Source organism: Telopea speciosissima, chromosome 6 (genome assembly GCF_018873765.1).
Source record: "Telopea speciosissima isolate NSW1024214 ecotype Mountain lineage chromosome 6, Tspe_v1, whole genome shotgun sequence".
NCBI lineage: Eukaryota > Viridiplantae > Streptophyta > Magnoliopsida > Proteales > Proteaceae > Telopea > Telopea speciosissima.
Genome location: NC_057921.1, coordinates 57,427,545 through 57,453,332, shown reverse-complemented (window position 1 = coordinate 57,453,332; position 25,788 = coordinate 57,427,545). Strand labels below are relative to the sequence as shown.

Below are 25,788 nucleotides of genomic sequence, written 5' to 3'. Positions count from 1 at the left end.
TTTAGGGTTCTTTTTTAGTCCCTGAATTCAACCTGCTCTTGATTTTGACAGCTCCAGAACGAGTTCTATGAGACCAAAATTCACCATACTCTAAAGCTGCATCATTTTTAGCTCACCAGGGAAGTGCTGCTATCCTTCGTAGGTAACCAATCTGCTCCTTCCTTCCCTCCCTCCTCCCTTCTCTATTTTCTTACTCTTTGAGTTCTAATAATTGCCCTTTCTTCATTTTTTTTCTGCACGAGTTGACACTATTTGCTCATCTAAAATGTCCTCTACCTCTTCTCATCTTCTTGGCATAGCTGCTAATGGTGGTAAAGGAGGGGCAAAAGAGGAGCAATTATGAATATCAGTTGAGTTTACTATGTAGACCAGTCCAAGTGATAACCAGTCCACAAGAGGATCGCAAACTTCAAGTCCAGCAACAGTAAATGCTTCGATCGGTTCTCAGAATTGCAGGATTTCAGAACAATAAAGGCTCCGTTTGTTTCAACGTAAAATCTTCGGTAAAACATATTTTACAGTAAAACTAAATTTTCCAAGTGTTTGTTTCGTCACTTGGAAAAGTTTCGTTGATGTAAAATATTCCAAGACCCTACCCTTTACCTGAAAACACAATGAAAAAATTTTACCCCTAAAATTTGTTGGGAAATTTTTCACGCAAAAGAATCGGGCTTTCTGTCTTCGAAAATGAGGAGAGCGCCGCGAGGTCCCAACTCTCCATCTTCTTCCCTGTCGATGTTGATCTCCCAACTCTTCCTTCCTCTGGTCATCTGAGAGCAGAGCAGCGAGTTCTTCATTCAAATTCTTCATCTTCTTCTCGATCGTTGCAGCTCTTCCTTTCTCTGGTCATCTGAGAGCAGAGCCGCGAGGCTGCCATTCGAGTTCTGATTCTCTCCATCGGTCTGTCGTTGAAAACCAATTCTCTGATTTCTCCTTCATGGTTTTCTCTTGTTATCTTCTAAATCGCCATCTGAATTTTTATTTTTTCTGCTTATGGTTTCAAAGCCCTAGCCAAGCTCTCTAGCGACTGTGGGCTGCTCTTTTTTATCTCGGTTTGGGGTTTTCTTCTCTTGAAGGTAAGCCAATCTCCACTGTTGAGTTGAAGTCTATCATCTTCAAGAGGCAAACTGCTCTTATTCACAGTTTCTTCTCTTGTAGTCATGGTCTTGATTGGATATCCATTCATAGTATGTGATAGTGCTAATTCAACAATTAGATATATCCATTAGCATTTACAGCCTAATGTTTGTTGCATTATGATAAACCGCAGGAAGGAGGAAGAAATTAAATTAGGTTAGATTTTTTTCTTTTTTTCTTTTTTGGGATAATCGTATCAATTTCTATTGAAATGGTCTAAAGGAAGAGGGTGAGGAGAAGAGAAAAATCTCCTGGGTTTGGATCATAGTGAAATGTTGGGTTGGTAGGAATTAGGATTTAGGAATCAGATCGGATCCTGCATTGTAGTCTTACTTCTTCACACATTTTTTATCCAAACATTGTAGTCTTTTGGTTATTTATCTTTACTCTTTTCAGACTGATCCTAGTTCTTCTGTAAAGTGTAAACCACTAATCTCCCCTAAGAAAAGTGTAGCATGTGTTTTTCTCTAGAGCCCATATGCATCAACTTTTAATACCTCTCAAGAAGAAAATAAATAACATCTATACTTCAGGTAAGGCATAAATATTATTTGAATTCATCTAATTACTTCCAACAATTTTTTCTTTGGAGAAATTAATGCAGTTCAGAGTTCTAGAATGATATCTAGAAGAAAACAAGGTTGTTGAACCAGACTGACAATTGAGGATCAATAGAGCAGAACAGGGACAGTTTAGGAGAAATTCAACGGGCAGACGAGGTAGGAAAACCTAGTCACATGTAAGGTTTTAGAAGATCTACAAACCAATATCAGGATCTTCAAAAACAGAGGCAGGAAAATAGATGAAACCCAGGTTGCTTTACTAGTAAGCTGTAATAAAGAAATAAGAAATCTCTGCAGAATCTGAGAATCAGAATTGATAAATTCAAAAGAGGGACCGATTGGTATGTCACGCAGTTCCTCATGTATTTAATGAGGTAAGGATTGAGACATGAGCAGGGGGATGGGAACACCTTATTTATTTGATTAGATCACTATCTAAAAACTATCCTGTTTTGATATTTACTTGTGCCCATGTCATTTACTATATTCAAACATCTAATTCCTATTCTTGATTAAAATTGCATAAAATGAGACTATGACGTGCCCACGACAAGAGAAAGGTCAAGCGGCCATTGTTGGCATTATATCATCTATCTTGGCCTCCATGCATGTTGTCCCATTATATACTGCATACCGCCCTAGAGTAAAAGCGGTGAATAGGGATGATGAGACAAGGCATTTCATTCACCGAACTATTTTAGAGAAACCTAAAGATTTTGTGGACCAAATTCGAATGAGTCAAGACTGTTTCAGTAGAGGACCAGTAGAGAAGAAGGGAATCTGGGGGGAAAAAACAGAATTGCAGGTGAAGAGAAAAGAATTCGAATAAGAAGGGGGGAGAAGAAGAAGTTGGTCACACAACCATTGCAAAACCATTGTACCTCACCAATAGCAATAAACAAAACTCAAATAAGAAAAAAGGGAGAGAAGAAGAAGATGGTCACACAACCATTGCAAAGCCATTGTACCTCACCGGTAGCAATAAACAAAACTCAAAATTCCATTCATCAAACCTGAAAATAAAACGTGATTACAAGAGTATTTAAAGATAAAATAAAGACTCCTAATAAACTCTGAAACTGAAATTAACCTGAACTCTAAGGGACTCATCACTTTAAAAAAATCCTAGATAGACTCTACCACTAAATAACCTATTAAAACTAAAACAGAAAATTACATGATAAACTCACTAATAAAAACCCTATTAAATAAATACATTAAATACCCTACTGAACCCAGAGACCCAGTTGGACCCGGTTCATCTTCACATGGATACCCAAATGGGTTTGGGTCGGTCCAAGGCAGTGTACCTGCATCAACTCTCCCGGTGTTGAGAAAAACTCAACCAAAAGTATTATAAAATGAGAGGATCTTTTTTTTTTTGGGTAGAATAAAATGAGAGGATCAGCACCACTCGATCGGCATCCACAAATATTGGCTTTGATTGGGGTGATGATCCAGTGCATCTCACAATCAACCGTCACGATCTTTTGATGGCCAGTAGCAAACGACATCTCTTCGATGGGAATCTGATCGTGGGATTTCAAAACTAAAATCGGACCGTCGATCAATTCTTCAACTGCAATCTTGATCCAGTTTTCCCCGTGTCCCACGATTCTTGTTGCTTTAATTTTATTACCCCTCTTTCTCATAATACCCTCCACTTTCTCCTTTATTCTTATTCATCCTTATTTTACTTCTTCTACCTAGTTTACCCGTTATACTAGGTACGCTTGTGTTTTGGAGTTCCTACAAATTACAACTCTGCCACTCACTTGTAACTCCAACTTATTTACAAAATTGCCACCCCCTTTATAGATATTGAATTATTAACTATTTTGCCACTAACCTTGGATTTGAGTGTTTCCTTGCTTGGGTGGGCCCGCAAGCAACCCAATAAAGGTTATTCGAACCCGGGTTCTACATTAATGTGTCTATTCTTTTGGGTAGGGGTAAGGTGAGTTAAGTCCCAACCTTTGTCTTTTTGTTTTCTATTGAATTATCAATAAAATTTTGGGGGATTCCTAGGGTCCTCGATAATATTCGGGTTTTATATATATATATATATCGGTGAGAGGGAGATCCCACAAAGTGATTATTTTAGGTATCTAGGCTCAATCATGAATAAAGAAAGTGATATAGAAGATAAAATAGGAAGGATGAAGTGGAGAGGTGCGTCCAGAGTGTTATGTGATCGGGCTATCCTGTTATAGCTTAAAGGAACTCTTTATAGGGCTATCATTCGACCATCTATGATGTATGGTGCGGAATGTCGCGCAGTTAAAAACCGTCATATAGATAAACTAAGCGTAACCGAGATGAGGATGTTGAGAAGGATGCATGGCAAAACTAGGAGGGATAAAGTGAAGAAGGACCATATTAGAGCTACGTTGGGAGTAACTCTGATACATGATAAGCTTCGAGAAAGTCGTTTGAGGTGGCATGACCATGTTCAACAGAGACATTGGGAGGCTCCAGTACGGAGGAGTGATTTGATTCAAATGAAAGGTACCAAAGAGTCCGGGGCAGACCTAAAATAACCCTAGAAGAAGTGAGGAAAGACATGCATAGCTTAGGCATCGTATCATGTATGACTTCAAATAGAGCTGATTGGAGAGCAAGGATCCATGTAGTTGACCCCATTTAGTAGGGATAAGGCTATGTTGTTGTCGGTGATGGTGGTAGTGGTGTTGGTTGCTTAAAGAAGTACCCAACGTTCAGGAAGAAACAAGGTGGGTCAATAAAGCTCGATTCGAAAATGTGGGAACCGGAAGGGAAGGAAGAGTCCCCAGTTGAACCTGGTTCATACTCTCACAGCAGTCAACAACTCGAATAATCTGAACTATTACTATGGTCTAGCTTACATATATCACAAAAAGAAAGTGTCCGATTCAAACTCTAAAACTGAAATTGGAATTCGAAACTAACTAGCCTTTCTCCTACGACTCCAACAACAGGTATAAAATAATAAAAAGAAAATTACAAAGATACCCCCTATTTAATCCATTGTGTAATGGCATCAGTTGGCCATTCAATTCAAGATATCACAGTTCAGAATGCACAACACTCAGGGAGAGATAAGCATCTTCAACCAAAATGCTAAGAAAAGATAAAAAGACTAGAATAAAAGGAGCCACCACAGAGTTCAGAGATTCAACTCAAAGAATCCACCACAATGTAGATGGATAAATATGGTGCAATTAGGTCGAGCTCACACCCTAAAAGAATATGCTTCCCCTCAATAGAGAGCCACAAAATTCTTTAACTTAGACAAGAATTAACCATCAATATTAAAAAAAAAAATCCTTACCCTGTCAAAGATGTGTTGAACACCACTTCACCGATTTGGGTTCCCATTGCACCAAATGACTTGGCCCTCCATACAGAACCATCTTCAAGTACAAGTCTAGCATCTGCGATCTTCCATGGTCTTTGTCCTGAGCCTATAGTTTGAAAAAGAATAAATCAACATGAGTAATATGGTTTTATTGCATTTTAAAAGAGAAAAAGACTTAAGGCAGGATTCTAAATTACACATTACACTTACGGATTGGAATTTGGAATAGGAAAGCTATGTTTCCATCTGCCAATTGACAATAATATTCCTAAAAACATCAAAATGATATTTTACTTCTTTGAAGAGTAAGAATGACATTAATTCGTTTCTCTAACATAAATACCAAAATCAAACGACACCAATTTCTGTGCGTCTGTCCGGGTGTAGGATCTGACTATCAAAGCACCATCTTTAACTTATTAAAAGGCCGACCACTAGCCAATTGCAACTTGTTTCAAATTTCCCATGCATTAACATAGCCCAAAATCCAGAATACCCAGAGAACCTCTTATTTTCAATATACAGCTAAAACCAATGTAAATGTCAAGGGAGACCCAAGTTGGTCTATTTTACGTCCCCGCCCCCCAATCCAAACATCAAAATTTTTGGTCCGAAGTTCATCTCTTTCAATCCCGTAAACTAGAGGTGAATCATTGAAAAATGAGTAATTCAGCATTCTACACTTGAAAATCTACAAGCTTTTGAAATGAAAGAAAAGGTATGGGAGGAAGAAGAAATTGCAGAAGTAGGCAGCAAAAATTGAAAGATGTGGTTAGCAAGAGTTATATTTACCAGAGACGATCATGGTGTCCGGGGAGACCGAAACAGAGCATCTGATAGCGAAAAACTTTACTTTTCCAAGATTTTGAGACGTTCGAGAAGCACAACTGAAGGGGTTCTTCACTGGGAAATCCATAACTTTGGCAGCCATTATTTCTATCCACAACTCTTCACTGCTATGCTCTCTCTCTCTCTCTCTCTCTCTCTCTCTCAGCTCTTTCGTGTTTTCTGAAGTGACGATTTCGTCAAAGTGAACTCCAAGTCGCCTAAAAAGATCCAAAAGTTACCTTTGGTTTAGCCCATAATTAGACAAAAGGGGGAACGGCAAAAGAATGGAGTCCTGTACGCGTGTTAAACGGTATAAAGGGCCTGCATGATAACAATTCTATTTCTTTCTCTTTTTTAAATTTTTTTTTTTTTTTTTTCTAAGAGAAATCTGTTTATTAATACCGGTTCATTATTCCTGTAAATAAACCGACACAACAAAATTGCTGAAAAATATAAAATAAAATATAAAAAAAGAAGCTTCTCTGTCTTAGATATAAAAGGAAAAATTAAAGAGAGAGTTATTTTTTAATGAGCACATGGTTAATTTGATGGGTAAAATAGTAATTTTATTTTAGAATAAAACAACACCTCCAATGCAACTTCAACCATCACCGTCGCTGCCACCATCTCCACCACCTCCTCCACCACTACTGCCACCTCCACCTCCACCTCCACCATGGCACCATCTCCACCTTCTCCACCTCCATCGGCGCCACCTCCTCCACCACTACTACCACCTCCATCGCCACCACCTCCACCTCCACCTCTGCCACCGCCACCAACACCACCGCCACCATCACCACCACCACCTCCACCTTCGCCATCGCCACCTCCATCACCGCTACCACTACCTTCACCAAATTTTTTGTAATTCAATGGCATTTTTTAAATTTTATAGAAATTCTAGAAACAAAAATGATTGTACATAACAAATGCATTTCTTGTTTCTTTTTTGTCCCATAAATACAAATTATTATGCGTTAGCAAACGCATTTTTTTGCCTAGAAATTTGTCCTAGTAATAGAATCACAAAAAGTCATTTCTATAATAGAAACATGGCACAGAAATAGAAGTATTATCATGCAGGCCCAAAATAACAAATGGTACGATCAAAAAAACGAAGAATAGTTAAAAAATGCCAGACGGATGTTTTGTGTTTTAAACAGCATAATTTTAAACAAATGGGATAAAAAAAAGACAATATATTCTTATAAACTAAAGAAATATTACTTAAATACATGTATCTAATATCCAAAACAACTAAATATCCAACATTAATGATATATATTCCACACCTATTATAAATTCCAAAATCCAAAATGCCAACATCAATTCTAAATTCAATCACCATGGTCACATAAATGGCACAATTTCAATTTATCTTGGACACCTAATTTTCTACAACATCATCTTAGCAAAGAGCTTCACAAGGATTTTCTTAAGAACCCTATATTAATGAAGAGAAGAATTTTCAGATTAAAGTATTGTGGTCATATCAAAAGGAAGAAATTTCATGCGTTTCAAATCTACAAAGGCGGTAATATAGATTCCACTATGAAATAATAGAAAATAACTCATTAATCATGTAGCAATGGAGGCATCAAAATTTGGTATGTTTTCTAACAAAGTTATTGGATTTGGAGAAATTACATGGAGCTCTAAGAATTGAAAAGAAGAAGAAACAAAAGACAAATAAGCTTACTGGCTTACCGAAGAGAGGAGTGGAAATTTTGCTGACTGACTCGAAGCTCTGAAAAATGGGGTCGAACGTAATAGAGCTGTTGAAGAAAGAAACAAAAAAGTATATATATATGTTAACAAAACAGAGACAATGTTAGTCTTACAATGCCTTACAGGCATTTCGATATGGGAGACAGGAGAGGAGAGGGTTCTCTTACAACTTACATTCAATAATCGCCTTCAGAGCTTGTATATGTTCAACGATCCCGATGTTTCATCAAGAGTTTAGAGTTCAGAGTTCAAAGTTCAGACTTCAGACTTCAAAACTCTTCAAGTTCAACAGAGGCTCCACACAGCAGTCCATCATCAGAAATCAAGACACCAAAACCTCAACAATACATACCCTATAACATAAAAAAATCAGCATGTAAGTGTACTACTATGGTTTAATCCAATGAGAGAAAGAGAGTTACCTAATCGTGTGCGACGCACGACCATAAGCATAAACATAGGACCACAAAAAATGACCGTCACACCCCATGGACAGTCAAAAATTCCAATTCACGCGCCCCGGCCGCAATCAGGTTGCTTCTCTTTCCCTATCATAATTTATGTCTTGTTTCCAACGCGTCAGACACCCACCGACAATTTTAATGCATGGTCAGAAAGTGACAATTTTGACTGAGATCCAATGGTCTATATTTTAGTTGTAATTTAATAAAACTAGTTCCTACTTCATCACATCATATTGTCCAGAATGTAAAGGGTGGAATTGGGTTTTTCTTCCTTTCTTCAAAGGCTTTCTGCAATTTTTAATTTTGATTTTTTTTCTGGGACCAAATTTTCTCAGCGTGTTCAATTGGCTCCATCCTTCGATCTGATATCGTAGCCGTTCTGAAAGTCCAATTTTATTGAGTAGATCTTTTTTGTATTGGTTATTTGGTTTCGTTTGAAGGAGATTTGAACAAATTACAGGGGTTTCTTCGAAATGCCTGTGAAATCTGCGCAATCTTCTTATCGGGATCGCACACAAGAGTTCCTTACTGTAGTGCAGAGTTTAAAGAAGTCGCTTTCTTCGACGACTACAAATGGACAGAGCAGTAGCTCAAAACCAGAGGGATTGCGATCTGCAGCCTCCACCCAGTCGGAGTTTAAGAAGAGGGCTTCGATGATCGGATATGGGATTCATCAGACTTCGCAGAAACTGGCCAAGCTTGCAAAATGTATGTGATGGATTTCTCCCACCGTTTAATTTCCAACTTGATTGCGTATGATTTTTTATTTTTATTTCCTTTCTTTTTAGTTCCCTCTGCAACCAATATATGAGATAAATTGAGAATAATATACAAAGTATATGTCTATTGTTTGAGTTATTGATGGGTGATCTGGTTTTGTTTTCTCTGTTTTGATTTTTATTCCTTCTGAGGGCTATAAGCACGATGTGCTAATATTAAACTGTGATGAGTGACAATAGAGCACATGAAACCCCAAATCTGTAAACTTTATGGGATTAGAGTGCGATTGTTAAGTCGTTACGGGAGGCCTCCTTCTATATCCCTTATTGCATAGTTGGTACTTGGTGTAATCAATATTTATTGCGAGTCTTTGAGTGGTCTGAGGCTGATGTTTTTTTATAATCTTTGCCTGGGTTTAACTTGTGTATATGATTTATATGTAATTTGAGATGGCACATTTTTTGACTAATAATTACATTTGAGATTTTTAATTAGATCTTGGTCGCAAGATCTCTTGCATAAAAAAAAATGTTTGAATGCCGTATTAGAGGTTTTAAGTTTCATGTCAAGGAGTTAACTGCTTTACACCAAGTACTTTTAAATATTACATATTACACATCCTGATTATGTCCATAGTCCAATGGTTAGACCATTGTGTATAAATGATTGAGCAGTCTGATTCTCCAACTGGACTGGTTGCTGAACAAATCAACATTTTTTGTATTTTTTTAATGGAAAGCAGTTCTTTAGGTTAGTGGGGCTTCTCAGGCCTAGCAGTGGACAATAAAAGTCCCAACTGACCTGTCAGACTGTCCATGAAATCTATGTATAGAATAGGCAGCAACAGTTTAAAGAATAACTGCACATAAGTTATTGGAATTTCAGACACAACATCACTAAAGGGTATAAAATATTTTTCTAAGAATGAAATTTTACCACATCACAAAAGATTCTTCCACAACTCCAACCAACACACTTAAATGGTGGTATGTAAAGTAATGATGAGAGATAAAACATGGTTGCCTGGTGCATATGGCATTTGCAGGTCCACAATGGAGCAGAAACCAAAGCTACTTGTAGAAATACTTGTTTTCTTTCCTTCCAATTAATAGGATTAACAAAAAAGGTCTCAATAGGGAATTCATTTAACTACTATGCAAGTGGATCCAGATTTGAAGATTGGAAGTGTTGGCAAAAAAAAAAAAAAAACGAATCCTAACACGATGCAGAAAAGAATGGAAATCGTAAACAACAATCACACAATGCACACAAGGATTTACGTGGTTCGGCAAGATTGCCTACGTCCACGGTGAGATGAGATCTGTTTCACTATCAATGGAGAGTAGGTTCAGCCGCTCGTCCTCACATCTCTCTCAGTTTGCGTTACAGAGAAAGAACCCTCGCTACATATTTATAGCGAAACCCTATATAGGAATTTTACCGAATCAACCCACAAACCAGGTGACGGAATACTAGACATCGTACCCCCAACAGGAAGGAACTGACCTGTTATTCAACTACGAGCATCAATGTATGGAATAACAATCACAAATTGTAAAGAGGATTTCCTTTGCAGAAAAAGCAACTTTTTGACATTCCATAGAATATTAAATATCACTAAAATAAGATTCAGCATCCTCAGAAACAGATCCTAGTAGTCTTTTATAGAGAACTTCTAATTATGCTAGAACTGAAAAATATCTTAAGAGAACGAGTAAATAGGATGTCCTATTTCAATTAGATAATTAGATTAATTAAAAAAAAACTAAATTCAAGCATTAATTTACAACAAGGGAAAACAATCCCATGGTCTCAGCCAATGTACAGTGACGAACCTCTCTATGGCTCAACCAACTCCTTCATGCACCTAGATTGTTGCTGCTGACTAACCCCTTCATGAACACAAACCCTGAATCATGGTAGAATGATGACCCATTAGATTGTGTTGAGCTCCTACTCCCCTTATATTGGGGTTATTTGTATCTGGAATTACACAATTGAATGGAGTTGAGGATAGGAACATAACACCTATCAAGGATGGTGTGATGCAGATAAAACACAATTGGGCTTATTTTAACGGAAATAAGCTTTGGGTTAGGTAATGTATGTGCTGGGCCTTTGATACAATGTGTTTGCTTGGCCTTTGATCCAATGTGTTGTCATTGTAATGGGCCACTTTAATGAGCCTATAATATGGGTAGAAGCTAGGCCTATGAAATTAGATAAGTGTGTCTTTATTTCTTTATTTTAATTGTATTGACTTTTTTTTTTTGGTGAATAAAAAATTCATTACCAAAATCCAAAATCCAAAAGCCCAGGGGGGGAGGTGTACAAGACACAAGCCTAAGAAGACTGGCCAGAAGGCTGCAAAATAGAAATATCTAAACCCCAGGAGAAGACAACAATATGCCTGTTCCTTGGGGAGTCATAGAGAGAGCCATGGGGGAGCATATGAAGCCTAGAGCTAACATCGAAGAAGATGGCTTTCTTAGATATGGTTTTGGAGAGAGGAATGAGGAGGGGATCTCTTTCTTAGATTTTGTTGTGGCTTATGATTTTATCCAGTCTTTCTTTTGAGAGGGAGGGAGGGGTTGTCAATATAGTCAGCACCTACACACCTCAAGTAGGATTGGATGAAAGTGTTAAGTTACAATTTGGGGAACACATGGATGGATTAGTGTAAGGTTTTAGTGAAGGAGAAAATATTATTATAAGGGGTGATTTGAATGGAGATGTTGGGAAAGATTGTTGAGGCTATGAGTACACGGCGGATATGGTTTTGGAGAGAGGAAGGAGGAGGGGATCTCTTTCTTAGATTTTGTTGTGGCTTATGATTTTATCCAGTCTTACTTTTGGGAGGGAGGGAGAGAGAGAGAGAGAGAGAGAGAGAGAGAATGGTTGTCAATATAGGTAGCACCTACACACCTCAAGTAGGATTGGATGAAAGTGTTAAGTTACAATTTGGGGAACACATGGATGGGTTAGTGTAAGGTTTTAGTAAAGGAGAAAATATTATTATAAGGGGTGATTTGAATGGAAATGTTGGAAAAGATCGTAGAGGCTATGAAGGTGTACATGGCGGATATGGTTTTGGAGAGAGGAATGAGGAGGGGATCTCTGTCTTAGATTTTGTTGTGGCTTATGATTTTATCTATTGTAAACACTTACTTTGAAAAGAGAGATGAACATAGTTACCTTCAAAAGTGGGTATCATGGTAGCCAAATAGATTTCTTCCTAGCTAGAAGGTCCGATGGACTGTTATGTAAGGACTGTAAGGTTATACCTGGGGATAGCGTAACTACAAAAATCATAGATTAACGATCATGTATATGTGCCTTACTGCACAGGATCCGAAGAAAAGTGAGTTTATTTGCCCTAGGATAAGGTGGTGGAGCTTAAAAGGAGATATTTTGAAATCATTTACAGATGAAGTGGTCAAACATTTGAGGGAGACACTAATACAATGTGGAATGAAATGGCTACTTGTATTAAGAAGGTTGCTAAAGATGTCCTAGGCGAATCAAAAGGAAAACGTCATTCCTCTAGAGAGACTTGGTGGTGGGATGATGAGGTTCAAACAACTATTAAGACTAAGAAACCTAGTTTTAAGACATGGCAAAGGACTAAGGATTTAGAGGATCTACAAAGGTATAAAATTACTAGAAATGAAGGTAAGAAGATTGTGGGAAAAGCAAGGGCGAGGAAATATGAAGATCTTTATAACAATCTGAGCACAATGAAGGAGAAAAAGCTATCTATAAGATAGCTAAAGTGAGGGAAAGGAGGAGTAGAGGTCTCAACCAGGTTAGATGTATTAAAAGTAAAGATGGTAAAGTACTAATAAGGGATGAGGACATTAAGAAGAGATGAGTATGTTTTTTTCTGCGGCTTACTAAATGAAGACACTTTGAGTTATAGTGCTCCGGAAGACTGCATTAGCCATCAAGACACCACATGTCGTAGATATATATGAAAAATCAAGGTACTAAACTCGGAACTTGGTACCAACTCGGTCCCTTGAAAAACCGAGTCGAGTCGAGTCGAGATCTTGCCGAGTTGGTGCATTTTTTTTTTCGACTCGAAGCATCAACTTGGTGGGTTTTAGACCTAGTTTGGGTCTAAAACTTGTTATTCAGCCTATTTTAGGCCGTTTAAACACAATGACACTATTAAATTTTGCAAAAACAAAGTCCAAATAGGAGTTATGTACTGGTCAAACTTAATTTGGTGTGCACAAATGTTGTCAAAATCGCTCTAAATGAAAATATTTTCTTGGACATCAAAACAAATGGATATTTTACCGCACTTTTGGTTTTTAGCAATGTTTTACCATATTAAGATTTATGGAATTTTTAGATTTGAGAAAAACCCCAGCATTAGAAAGTTGAAAATTGCACCTTCTGCCGAAAATCCAGTTTTTGTTCTTGAACTGGGGGGTTGATTTTTTTTCCTTTTGGAATTTGATTTTTTAACTATTTTTATTGGATTCAAATAGGGGGGTATCTGTTTATTTATGAATAATATCTTAAGTAAATGAAACATTTACTTAAATGATATTAGGCATAAATGAGTGTCTGTCTTAGTTCCTGGCCTAAATAAGTGTCTGTATACCAAGGTTTGCATAGATAGGTGTCTGTATACCAAGGTTTTACACCAAGATCTTGAGATCTGGCACTCATATAAAGGAGTTTGGGTCAAGATTCTCGAAATCTCGGTGGAGTTGCTTTTGCAACTCGTATGCCAACTCGTCTCGGTTTCTGAAAAAACCGAGAAACTCGCCGAGATCTCGAACTATGTGAAAAATTAGGGTGTCTGAAGTAAAAGAAGCTTTGAGGAGGATGAAAGTAGGTAAGGTACAAGGCCCAGATGAGGTCCCAATAGAAGTGTGGAGGAGCTTAGGAATTTGTGGTTTATCTTGGCTAACCAATCTGTTTAATAAGATTATGAGCACAAGGAAAGTGCAAGAGAAATGGAGGAGAAGCATCGTGGTTATGATTTTCAAAAATAAAGGTGATATTCAGAGCTACAATAACTATAGACTATAGAGGCATAAAAACTAATGAGTCATAGTATGAAATTATGGGAGAGGATTATTGAAACCTACCTGAGATAAGAAACTACTATTAGGGAGAACTAAACTGGTTTTATGATAGGAAGATCCACAACAGAAGCTATTTACTTAGGAGACTCATGGAAAGATTTGGAGAATGTAAGAAGGATCTCCATATGGTCTTCATTGACCTAGAAAAAGCTTAAGACAGAGTCCCCCAGAGAATTAATCTAGCAAGTGCCAGAGAAGAGAAGTGTTTCTAGTAAATATGTGGACATAATTAAAGATATGTATGATGGTGCGGTGACAAGTGTAAGAACTGTGGGGGGTCAAGGTAGTGAATTCCCGATTACAATTGGGTTACATCAAGGATCAACTTTAAGCCCTGATTTGTATGCGCTTATCATGAATGACTTATCCAAAGATATTCAAGATGAGGTTCCTTGGTGTATGATTTTTGCTGATGATATTGATTTGGTGGATGAGACAAAAATAGGGATTAACGCCGAATTGGAGTATGGAGAATGGAGATTAACCTTGGAATCAAAAGGTTTTAAAATAAGTAGAATGAAGATGGAGTCAATGGTCTGTAACTTTGGTTATACTTGGACGGATAATGAGAGGGTGAAAATTGATGAGAGGGAGATTCCGTAAAGTGATTATTTTAGGTATTTGGGCTCACTCATAAATAAAGAAGGTTATATAGAGGATGATGTTCCACAAAGAATTAAAATAGGATGTATGAAGTGGAGAGGTGTGTCTGGAGTGTTGTGTGATCGGCGTATTCCTTTAAAAGTTAAAGAAAAATTTTATAGGATAGTCATACGGCCGGTTATGATGTTTGGGGCGGAATGTTGGGCAATTAAGAAGCATCATATAGATAAACTTAGTGTAGCGGAGATCTAGAGATGAGGATGTTGAGATGGATGAGTGGAAACACTAGGAAGGATAAATAAAAGGAATGATCATATTAAATCTGATTTGGGAGTAGCTCCGATACATAAGTTACGAGAAAGTCGTTTGAGGTGGCATGACCAAGGTTCGAGAACTCGCGAGATCTCGCCGAGATCTCGCCGAGTTTCTCGGATTTTTGAAATCTCGAGACGAGATTGCCTGCGAGTCTCAAAAGTGCAATATCTCGGCGAGATCTCGGATCTCGGTTTCAACCCATTATTTTAACCCACCTACCACTTAAATACCTTACCTAATTGGACAAAACTCGACATATCTCGGCGAGATCTCGGGTCCAGATCTTGGGTTGACCCAAAGTTGAGGCTTCGAGTTGAAAAAAAAAAAATGCACCAACTCGGCGAGATCTCGACTCGACTCGGTTTTTCCAAGAGTCGAGTTGGCACCGAGACCCGAGTTTTAGTACCTTGGGCATGACCATGTTCAACAGAGGTCTTTGGATTCCCCAATACGAAGTAGTGATATGATTCAGATTGAAGGAACTAAAAGAGCCAGGGGCCGACCTAAATTGACCTTAGGAGAAGTGATGAGGAAAGACATGCATAGCTTAGGCCTTGAATCAAATATGACCTCGGATAGAGCTGATTGGAGGGCAAGGATCCATGTAGCCAATCCCATTTAGTCGGGATAAGGCTGAGTTGTTGTTGTCGGTTCTGCTGCAATATGATTCTTGTTGCTAATATTTGATTGCCATTCACATACACATTCTTGACTCCATTAAAATTTTACAAACTAGGGATTGGAACTTGCTATTTTCAAGTTTGATTTGAGGAGTTTTGACTGAACAAGATATCTGTGCAATTTCAGCATCCAACCGATGGATTAATTTGAGATTAGACTATGTTATTCTCCTCTATTGGATCTACTTATGACCTGGATTTCATCTAGAATCACTGATCTGCTTGAATTTGGAATCTCAGTTTCTGTTTGGACTTGATGTATATTAATCTGATGGGACTCTTCTAGAAGTATCTTTTTTTCCATCCATCTGATTTTGTTTCAATTGTGCAGAGCTGTTGCTCTCATTAACAGCAACCCTGGACCTTATTATTACTTGCATCTGAGTTACTAATCAGTTTTCACTTGATTTCTCCAATATTGTCTTTACTGTTTCTGTTTTGGAGATTACTTGCTTGATTGAAACTCTTACTGTCTGCTGAATCTAACCATTGGTTTGAGTTATATTTTCGGTATTTTATTCCTTGTTATTAGAACTAAAATTGACCAGAAATTGGACTACATTTGATCTGTCATTTTTCTGGTATTGAACTGCAAAAATATTTAGTCACTTTTTTTTTTTTTTTTTTTTATCAATGTGATTCTGGTTTAATCTGAGTTTTTGAAACCTAAGTTCCTTAGGCCATAGTTGTCAAAGTGTCGCCTAGACGCCTCATTGGTGTCTGGGCAAAAAATCTAGGCCAAGTCAAGCTGTCGCCTTATTGCCCAAGGCGCTTTGGTGTCGGCAGCACATGCTCGCCCCTGCAACTAGACTCCCCCACTTCCAATAAGAAGGAGGGGGAGGAGGAAGAATAAGAAGATTTAAGAAGCAGTGGCAGCCAACAAAGAGAAGTTGCAGCTGCCACTGCGACACCATCATCGCTAGCATAAAAGGAAAAAAAAAATGACAAAGAAAGAGGAGGGACCGTACCTGTTTGGGTTCTAGCGCCACTGCCACTCCCTTCAACACTGTTGCAGCCTTGTTGAATACAGGCAGTCACAGAGTTGCTACTCTTTCGACGTTGTACATAGAGCACAGTTCTGGGAGGACGAGTGGTTTTTGCTCCGCTATTCCCCCTGGTCCTCCCATCCCCGCTTGTTAGAATCCATCGACATCGAGAATGCCGTCAACTCCCCCCTTCTTTAATATGATATTCGTTTATTTTATTTTATTTATTAATTCCCTCAACCCCCTTCTTTAGTTAGTATCTGTGGCAGAATCTATCGAGAATGCCCTCAATCACCCCTTTCTTTAATAAGATATTGGTTTATCTTATTCTAATATATGAATATTTTATTTTATTATAACCAAAAGGAACAGGAATAAAATTTTGAAAATCATGGAGTTGATAGAGAGCCACCTATTGGTTCAACTACTAATAATACCATGACAGTTGAAAGAGGGAGTACATTTGAATACAACACTTACTACAGGAGGACTGATAATGGTACAAGTCTACAAGGAAGGTGAAGCCAGATGTCTCTTATTTTGCTGGACAGATGAACCCATAACTATTCCTTGATTGGTTAGCTTCTTTAGAAGAATATTTTGACTGGTACAACTTGACAGAGGAGAGGAAGCTTAGATTTGTTTATTTGCGTTTGACTGATCATGCTAAAGAATGGTTGAGATTCCATGAAGAGAGACTAAGAGTTAGAAGACGTTGGCCTAGGACTTGGGAAGAGATGAAGCACGAGTTGAAAAACAAGTATCTACTAGAGCATATCCAAAGAAGCTCTCCCTTCAACAAGATTACCACCAAAAGGCTGAGTTCAACTTTGCACCATCAAAGGAAGAAACGAAGGAAGCATTCATAGAAAAGGAGTCTGAGGTTGAAGATAAAGTTGAAGTGGTCACATTGAATTGTGATGATGAAGAAGAGACAGTGTTTGAAGCTTCAAAGAGGGAAGATCAACGGGTTGAAGATTCTACTAAAGAGGTCTGCGTTGAAAACAGCAGACAAAACTGAAACAGTGGAAGATGAAGTAGTGGTCGAGAACACTCTACAAGAAATCATCAACATTAATGATGCTGTGCTTGAAGAGGTAGAATTCGTGTCTCAATTCTTTGATGAAAGGGCTACCAAATTGAGGATTCTTTAAATATGATCATAGTTATCAAGGCGGGAAGGCGCCATGGCGTTTTAGAGGGTCAAAAAGCAAGGCGACACAGCCATGCCGCCAAGGCGATGCCTTGATAACTATGAATATGACATTCACAGTTGATATCGATTCAGAGTTTGAGTACATAGGGTTCATCATGCCCCCAAAGTTCTCTAAAGAGAAAGCTCCATGCCTCGAATTCTACATTCCAAACATCAGTGAGCTACCAGAGTACTACATGGGCTGCAGATGGATGTGCATCACACACAGTTGATCCCTTGACTTTACAAAACTCGAGGTTGAGCTTTTTCAATTCGGAAAGAATTATGCACATGAAACACTTGAGCTTATTTTAATGGAAATAAGCTTTGGGTTGGGTCAATGTGTTTCATTGTAGTAGGCCACTTTGGGCCTATACTATGGGTAGAAGCTAGGCTACGAAATTAGTTGAGTGTCTTTAAATCTTTATATTAGTTGTTATTAAATGTTTTAGTTAGGTTGGAATAGAGTTTTATAGGTCCAGTCTTGGTTTGAGTCAATTTCCTTCATTATTTTAGTTTCCTAGTTAGTTTATTTTACCTTACTAGTTAAGGATTGGTTTAAGCTTTTCCTTTTTAGTGTTTGAGTCTGTTTGAGTCTTTTATACTAGTTTGTAAGGAGGTTCTGCCTTGTACATGTATTTTTAATGAGGTTTTGGCTTGAGCCTTTTCTGTGTTGTATAAGATTCAGACTTGTTGTGAGATGCCGTGCCATGTGGTGGGATTTCAGTCGAGGCTAGGTGGGATGCTTTATCATATCGTCATCTTCTTTATTCTTCCTTCCTATCAATACTCAAGTAAATACTCCATTGTTTTCCACAACTCCATATCCTGTCCAACAATTTTAATAAAAGTGCTTTTTTGAGTTACTTCGGTTCTGCTGCAATATGATTCTTGTTGCTAATATCTGACTACCATTCACATACATATTCTTGACTCCATTAAAATCCCAAACTAGGGATTGGAACTTGCTATTTTCAAGTCTGATTTGAGGAGTTTTAATTGAACGAGAAATCTGTCCAATCTCAGCATCCAACCGATGGATTAATTTGAGATAGACTTGTTCTTCTCCTCTATTGGATCTGCCTATGTCCTGGATTTCATCTAGATCAGAATCATTGCTCTGCTAGAATCTGGAATCTCAGTTTCTATTGTGACTTGAGGTATTTCAATATGATGGAACTCTTTGTAGAAGTATCTATCCACCCATCTGATTATGTTCCAATTTTGCAGAGCTGGTACTCTCATTAACAGCAACCCTGGACCTTATTATTACTTGAATCCGAGTTTCTAATCTGCTGTGACTTAATTTCTCCTACACTGTCTTTTCTCTTTCTGTTTTGGAGATTCCTTGCTTGATTGAAACTCTTACTGTATGCTGAATCTAACAGTTGGATTGAGCTCTATTTTGGGTATTTTTTCCCTGTTATTAGAACAACAATCGATGAAAAATTGGTTACATCTGTTCTGTCGTTCTTCTGATATTGGACTTCACTCAATTCTAGTCACTTCTATATCACTGTAATTCTGGTTTTATCTGAGGTTCTGAAACCTATTTCATTAGGCTTCTAGAAACCATATATAGGGTTTTTACCGCCTCCCCTAATACAGTACAACACAAAATTTCAACCTAAACTTGTATGTTTGTTGAATTTGCCAATGGTTGGTCGATCAACTCTTTATAGGGACGAAGCAGTATCATGTGCATTTTGTTACATTGGTTTCTAGTGCTTAAAAAGAGAAACGTGTTTTCATTTTCTTAAGTAATAGAGACCTCTGGTAGTTGTCAGACGAGTGAGTGTTAGAGTAGCGGCAATTGTGGATATCTCCCAAAGCTTTGGCTTGAGTTACTGTGAGAGTGATTATAATTCTGTGCTGATTTGTTGTTGAAAGATATTTATTTATTTTTTTTGCTTCAATCACCCCATTGTTAAAGAAACCAGCAGATGGCCTGGTGAAGTCAAACTTCAATTGGTGATAAGTGGTAACATTCAGTTCATGGATATCACCTTCAAGTTTTATTTTGGAGTTACTCTCCTTTCCAGTATGTGGGACTAGTCATAAATCATACGCAGACACCCTCTTTGAAAAATTTTAGATTCTTATCTTCAGTTATTTTCTGAGGCCTTGTGTAAAGGAGCTGACAGTACGCTAGTGTGGGCCGGCTCGAACCAGATTGGAGGCCCAAACTGAGAACCGGGTCCAAGTTTGGATGTGGTTTGTAGGATATTAGAAGTATATTTTTTTATTTTGAATTATCTTGTAATCTTTTATATCGAGTAATTTTAGATAGGATTGGTAGATTACGTAGGGGATTAGATTGAGTTGTTAGTTTCCTATTTCAAGAAAAGTTGTTTTTATTAATTTTCTATTAGAAGTCTTTTCTATTTCTTTATATAGTTGCATGCAACCTACAACGAAGACAGTTGAAGGAAAATTTGGGTTTTTTTTTCCTTTCCCTTCTTCCTCCCTTCCTCTGGTTCGGTTGTTGGTTTCCCTTTTTTCGCCAATCACTCCACTCTCCTCTGTCAGTTAAACCTTCCTTACCACTCCTTTCTCTTTTATTTCCCTGTTGTTTCTCTCCCAGGCTTTGCTAGTGTTACTCACAACCAGTCCTTACTGGTTGTCGATCTCTCTCCCTATCTCTCTCTCTCTCTGTCTCTTTAATATTGTGGGTGTGAGTTCCTCCTTCCAAAATGACTTAAACCTTTGAATATTCTCCCCAAAACCCCCCCCAACTGCTGTAAGATTAAACATGGAGCAATTGCTGATTCTACTGGTTGCCGTCTGGTTCTGTTTTAGGTTCTCATTGATTTCCTGCTTGCCGTTTCGAGTGCCTTAACTTTTGGGAGTCGATAGAGCTTTGAGTTGCAATCTTCCATCTGAATTTTCAGATCAATCGAAGCTTTCTGCAAGAGATCTGGTTTCCACCTCCCAGTTTCAGCTAGAGGTAGAGGATGATCTTCCTCCCCCCTTTTACCATACTGTTTCTTTTAAGTTGAATTCCCAAATTTCCCTTCCCTTTACCCCTAAGTCACTCATGTCCTTTAGTTTACTTTAGTTCTTAGTGTACCCCTGGTTAATAATATATAAATCCCTTTTGTATCCTCATTATTACTACCAAACAGTCCTTTTGAGTTCTGATTATTACGAGTCTGCCACTCTTCCTTACAAACTTTGAAATATTTACAAAATTGTCATTTTCTTCCTACTTTTGGTTATTGTACAACTGGGTGGGCCAATAGCGAACCCAAACAGGGTTTCTGAATCCTGGGATTGCATCAGGGGCTTCCTCCTATGTGATTTCATGATGTAATAGAGGCTTACAGACATTTGCACACAACTGCTTCCTATCTCTGATACTTAATTTGCGTGGCACATTGCTTTCCAACGCATTGACTGAACTTGGAGGATGTTATCTATGCAGTGGGGTATGTGGTGATTATCTTACTTTCATTTGTCTTCAGTTGCCTAGCTGAACATCTAAGTTCTGGATCCCTAGGTCAGCCAATCTTTTGATGGATCTGACAACACTCTATGCTCTTTCTCTATTAACTGAATCTGTTACTAGCAAAAAGAAATATTTTGATGTTCTTCAATACGATAAAATTCCATAATTGTCTATAATACACCAAATACTGATTCTTATTAAAGAAGAGGACGAATTTGTTAAACAAACTTCACAGTTTACACCTGTCTAATTTAGATGAGACAGATTGCAAGAAATGAGAGCCACTGGTGATCATATAACTAGTGAACCAATTGATGCTCATGTTGAAGCTCTTCTGAGATCAATTGTCAAACTTTGGAATGAGGTGGCAGTTTATGGTATTCTTGTTTCCTTCTTGGATCAAGGATCAAACAATGTCATGGTTGCATGTTCTTGTAGTGGAATATGATCATCTTATAATGCATCACTCATTTGGTTGAAATTTTTTTTTATTTTTTTCTTCCAGAAAATTTGGTGGTTTGCTTATGTTGTTCATACTAGCAAGGGTGGTATTCTCCACAAATGCTTTTGTCTGAAAGTTCAAGGGAATTATTACCAAGAAATGTACATGTTACAGATCTCTATATGTGCGTTTGCAATAAATTATGCTTTAAAAAGAGTTACTGAGAAAATTTGCTAGCCTTGTTTACTTTTCCTGAACCTTGATTTGGTCCCTTATTTTTGTCTTGGTTTAACACATTAATATGTGGTTTATAAGAGATTGAAGTATTTCCTTTCGCTGCAGTGGCAAAGAGGACATCAGTTTTTGATGATCCTACTGTAGAGATCCAAGAGCTTACTTCAGTGATCAAGCAGGATATTACTGCACTCAACTCAGCTGTAGTAGACCTGCAGCTCCTCTGCAACTCCCGGAATGAAAGTGGGAACATCTCTACTGACACCACAAGCCACTCAACTACAATTGTGGATGACCTGAAAAACCGGTTGATGAGCACCACAAAAGAATTCAAAGAAGTACTTACCATGCGGACTGAGGTAGGGGGATTTTTGTTGCTGCACACCTTAGTCAGCTTACGTCTGCTTTACTTTTAGGCCAAGTTTGTATCTTGAGAATCAATTCCCATGAATTAAGATATGATTTAGCCTTTGCTGGCAGTTTCAATCCAGTCACCAAGATAGCTCTCACTCTTCATTAGAAGTTTCAACTCCTATTTTTGTAGGAGTTGGATATGGTGTGTGGAACCAGGCAATTACCATTTTGCCAATCATCATATCGGATTCAATGTAAAAGTGGACCAATTCCCTGTGGATTGGATTCACAAGATCTAAGTAGCTCCATATGTGATTCTTTCTTGAGCTAAAAGCTTTTGTTGCTGTTTGAAAATTGTTAACAGATTTAGTGTTTTTTGCAGAATTTGAAGGTTCATGAGAATAGAAGGCAGTTGTTTTCCTCCACTGCTTCTAGGGATTCTACAAATCCTTTTGTTCGGCAGCGTCCATTGGCTTCCAAGCCGGGTGCTAGTGCCTCAACCACAGCACCACCTCCTTGGGCAAATGGGTCAACATCTTCTACCCAATTGTTTTCGAGGTAATAGAAAATTGTCGATATTTTTGGCAATGGGTCATGTGTTGGTTGTAAAGTGGAAAGATCGACTAAATTGGGAATACATCTGGAGAGTTTTTCTTTCTCTCCAATGTTATGGAAATCCACGTTTGGTTGTCATTTATGATGAACTAATGGATGTTGTGTGTGATTTCTTGCAAGAAACACAGAAAGGTCCTGATTCTTGACTAAAAGCTTTGCTTTATTGAAACTTTTATGCTGCTATTTTTTCTTTCCAGGAAGTCAATGGATGGGGATACACAACCATTGCTACAGCAGCAGCATCAGCATCAGCATCAGCATCAGCATCAGCAGCAACATCAGCAGTTGGTTCCGTTACAAGACAGTTACATGCAAAGCAGAGCAGAAGCTCTTCAAAACGTTGAGTCAACCATTCATGAGCTGAGCAACATTTTCACGCAACTGGCTACCATGGTTTCTCAGCAAGGAGAACTTGCCATCAGGTGTTGTTTTATCTTTTGTATGTGTACATGTGTGTCAAATGAATGTGCAAGCCTTCCATGACAAGAAAAAGGGACCACTGGACCATAGGTGCATGCATAGTTATCGAGGTGTCAAGGCAACCATGGCATTGGAGAGGGTCCAAAATCAAGGCAGCAAGGCGACCAAGGAGCCTGAATGCCAAGGCGATGCCTTGATAACTATGCATGCATTGTAGACTTACCTTTCAGTGGGCTTTGGCAGTAAACACTCTAGCTATCATTGTGCAGATCTCTGTTCAAGTCATCCCACCTCATTCTGCATGAAATGCTCCTCCCTCCCCTCTCCTACAATTTTACCCTGCACTAGAGCACTTGTATATTACATTCAGTAGATAGTATAGAACACAGTCCATGATTGACCTAGTGAAAGACTTAAACCCATTCTTCCAGATTGTCAACTAGAAGCATGTGAATAGCCTTAGAAATTGTAGTTTTATGAACCTGATTACAATCAAATTTTGAGTCTTTTTGAGGCAAGAACTTGGAACCGCCAAGGGAGGACCCCTCAGTGGATTGTAGCCAACTTTGTATCTGCTTCAACACTGAACACGTCTCTGTCATATTGCATTGAATCTCTGTTTTCTGATATATAATTGATCAATTTAATGTGTTCTGATCACCTCCAATCTATCTGAACTCAAATATGGCTTTTTTTGTTTTTTGGCTTTGTCATGGTAGGATTGATGAGAACATGGATGACACACTGTCAAACGTGGAGGGGGCACAGGGACAACTGCTAAAGTATCTTAACAGCATCTCATCCAACCGCTGGCTGATGATCAAGATATTCTTTGTATTAGTTGTATTCCTCATGATTTTCCTATTTTTTGTGGCATAAGTAAATATTGTAGATAACCAAAGTGAAAGAAGGATATCAAGTATGACCTTGAATAGAGCTGATTGGAGGGCAGGAATCCATGTAGCTGACCCCATTTAGTTGGGTTAAGGCTGAGTTGTAGTTGTTGAACCAAAGTGAGAAGATAAAACATGGGTGCCTTTCCAAAAGTGGTGATAAGTGAGTGATTTTTACATCTGATTTGCTTCAATTTTTTTTTGGTTTTTCTCATTAAATTACTTTTGCAAGGTATCTGCTTGTGTACATTACAAGCAAAACTAGAAGGGATTTTCTTATTGACACTTTTGAAGTGTCAAATAATTTGTAATTTTATTTTTTTGCCCTTTTAGTATTAAACAAAATTTTTTCCTATAGGAGTATATATTATCATTTCACTTGTATATTGGAAATATGTGAATAACAATGAATTTTTTTTATGGAATAATGATATGTTATTTTTAAATTATTTTTGAAAATCATTTTATATCTCTAACTAAAATTTTTGATAATAAGACAAATGGTAATTAAAAGATGGTTTCAAGTTTTAAATATATCAAAAGAGGCGTCATCCAAACACTCCTACACTAGAAAGACAGAAAGAACTAAACTTCCCTCTCAAACCCAATACTAAGATAGAAATCTTTCAGTTTCCTATCAGGGTACTTAGGTTTTTGGTGGATTTTTAACCCTTTTTTGGGTGAGACGCTTGTATACCTGGGCTATGATTAGGCTATCTTTGGAATGTAAAAAAAAGGAAATAAAGTAACTGTTGAAACTTGGAACTACCATATAATAGTTCCATGTGGCAAAAGTCTAGTTCGGCTATATTGGACCCTTTTTACAAGTAAAGCAAATTGATTCAAACCAATTTGACCTTTTGTTTGTGTTTTATTAGTATTTGAAGAAATGTTGGAAATTGTTTGAGGAAATGAGGTTTGCAAATTATCTCCCTTTATATCATCAATCTTTTGAATACCAAAATTGCCTCTTGAATCCTGTTCGTTTTCTTCTTTTTCACTTCTGCTATCAACTAACCAAATCATAAGTCTGAAGAGAAAAAAGTATAGATCCATCCCACCCCTCCTCCGAATCGTTATCGTCTACGGTTCCTTGATCGGTGCGGTTCCCTAGTGCATCTCACAAGAGGGGGGTGGGAGCCACCCAGGGCACCTGACTGAACACTCTACCCGGGCGGGGTCCACCCTCCTCTTATGAGAGGCACTAGGGAACCGCACCGGTCAGGGAACCGCATACGCTAAAAATTCCCCTCCACCCCCCCCCCCCCCCCAAAAAAAACTACTACTGTTGTTTGGCGACTTGACACATCAATTCTCCTCCTTTATTCGAGTGACCGGCAATAAATAATGGTGGACAGGATAGACCTAAAATAACTTTAGGAGACGTGAGGAAATATGTGCATGGCTTGGCCTTCTATCAAGTTTGACCTTGAATAGAGCTGACTAGAGGGCAAACATCCATGTGGCCGACTCCATTATTTAGTTGGGATAAGGCTGAGTTGTTGTGGTAGAGTATAAATGAGTAAGATATTGAATTGAAGCTTTTCTTTGACTATGATAGTTAATCCAACTCTACATGGAAGCATAGCCAGATAAGACAAGAAAATAAGAAACTGAATTTAAGAGAACATTGACCCAGAATTGAGGGGTAATTTTGGTATTTAAAAATACGAGGGCTGAGAGCCCGTTCAAAATTTGCTTTAACGATAGTTGATAAAAAG

General features: G+C 38.0%; 2 protein-coding genes across 4 annotated transcripts in view; one reads left to right on the top strand and one right to left on the bottom strand.

Moving 5' to 3' along the window:
* LOC122664460 (carbamoyl-phosphate synthase small chain, chloroplastic-like) overlaps window positions 1–6,117 on the bottom strand; it is a 38,504-nt gene extending 32,387 nt beyond the window's left edge. For both annotated transcript variants that reach the window (XM_043860283.1, XM_043860284.1), the window contains exons 1-3: window positions 6,038–6,117; window positions 5,830–6,003; window positions 5,011–5,143 (exon numbers count right to left, since the gene is read on the bottom strand). In XM_043860283.1, coding sequence (XP_043716218.1) covers window positions 5,011–5,143; window positions 5,830–5,968 — 272 coding nt within the window. In that variant the 5' untranslated portion in view covers window positions 5,969–6,003; window positions 6,038–6,117. The remainder of the gene's footprint in view (window positions 1–5,010; window positions 5,144–5,829; window positions 6,004–6,037) is intronic.
* Window positions 6,118–8,334: 2,217 nt separating this feature from the next.
* On the top strand, window positions 8,335–24,070 carry LOC122664462 (syntaxin-32-like). 2 transcript variants are annotated; one of them, XM_043860287.1, is made up of 5 exons: window positions 8,335–8,768; window positions 21,894–22,144; window positions 22,522–22,697; window positions 22,952–23,265; window positions 23,378–23,834. In XM_043860287.1, exons 1-4 carry the CDS (start codon window positions 8,534–8,536, stop codon window positions 23,235–23,237), a joined length of 948 nt encoding a protein of 315 aa, XP_043716222.1. In that variant the 5' UTR covers window positions 8,335–8,533; the 3' UTR covers window positions 23,238–23,265; window positions 23,378–23,834. The 2 variants fall into 2 exon arrangements, with proteins under 2 accessions (XP_043716222.1, XP_043716221.1); XM_043860286.1 differs by lacking the exon at window positions 23,378–23,834 and adding an exon at window positions 23,894–24,070 and having other exon boundaries at window positions 8,337–8,768; window positions 22,952–23,176.
* Window positions 24,071–25,788: the final 1,718 nt, after the last annotated feature.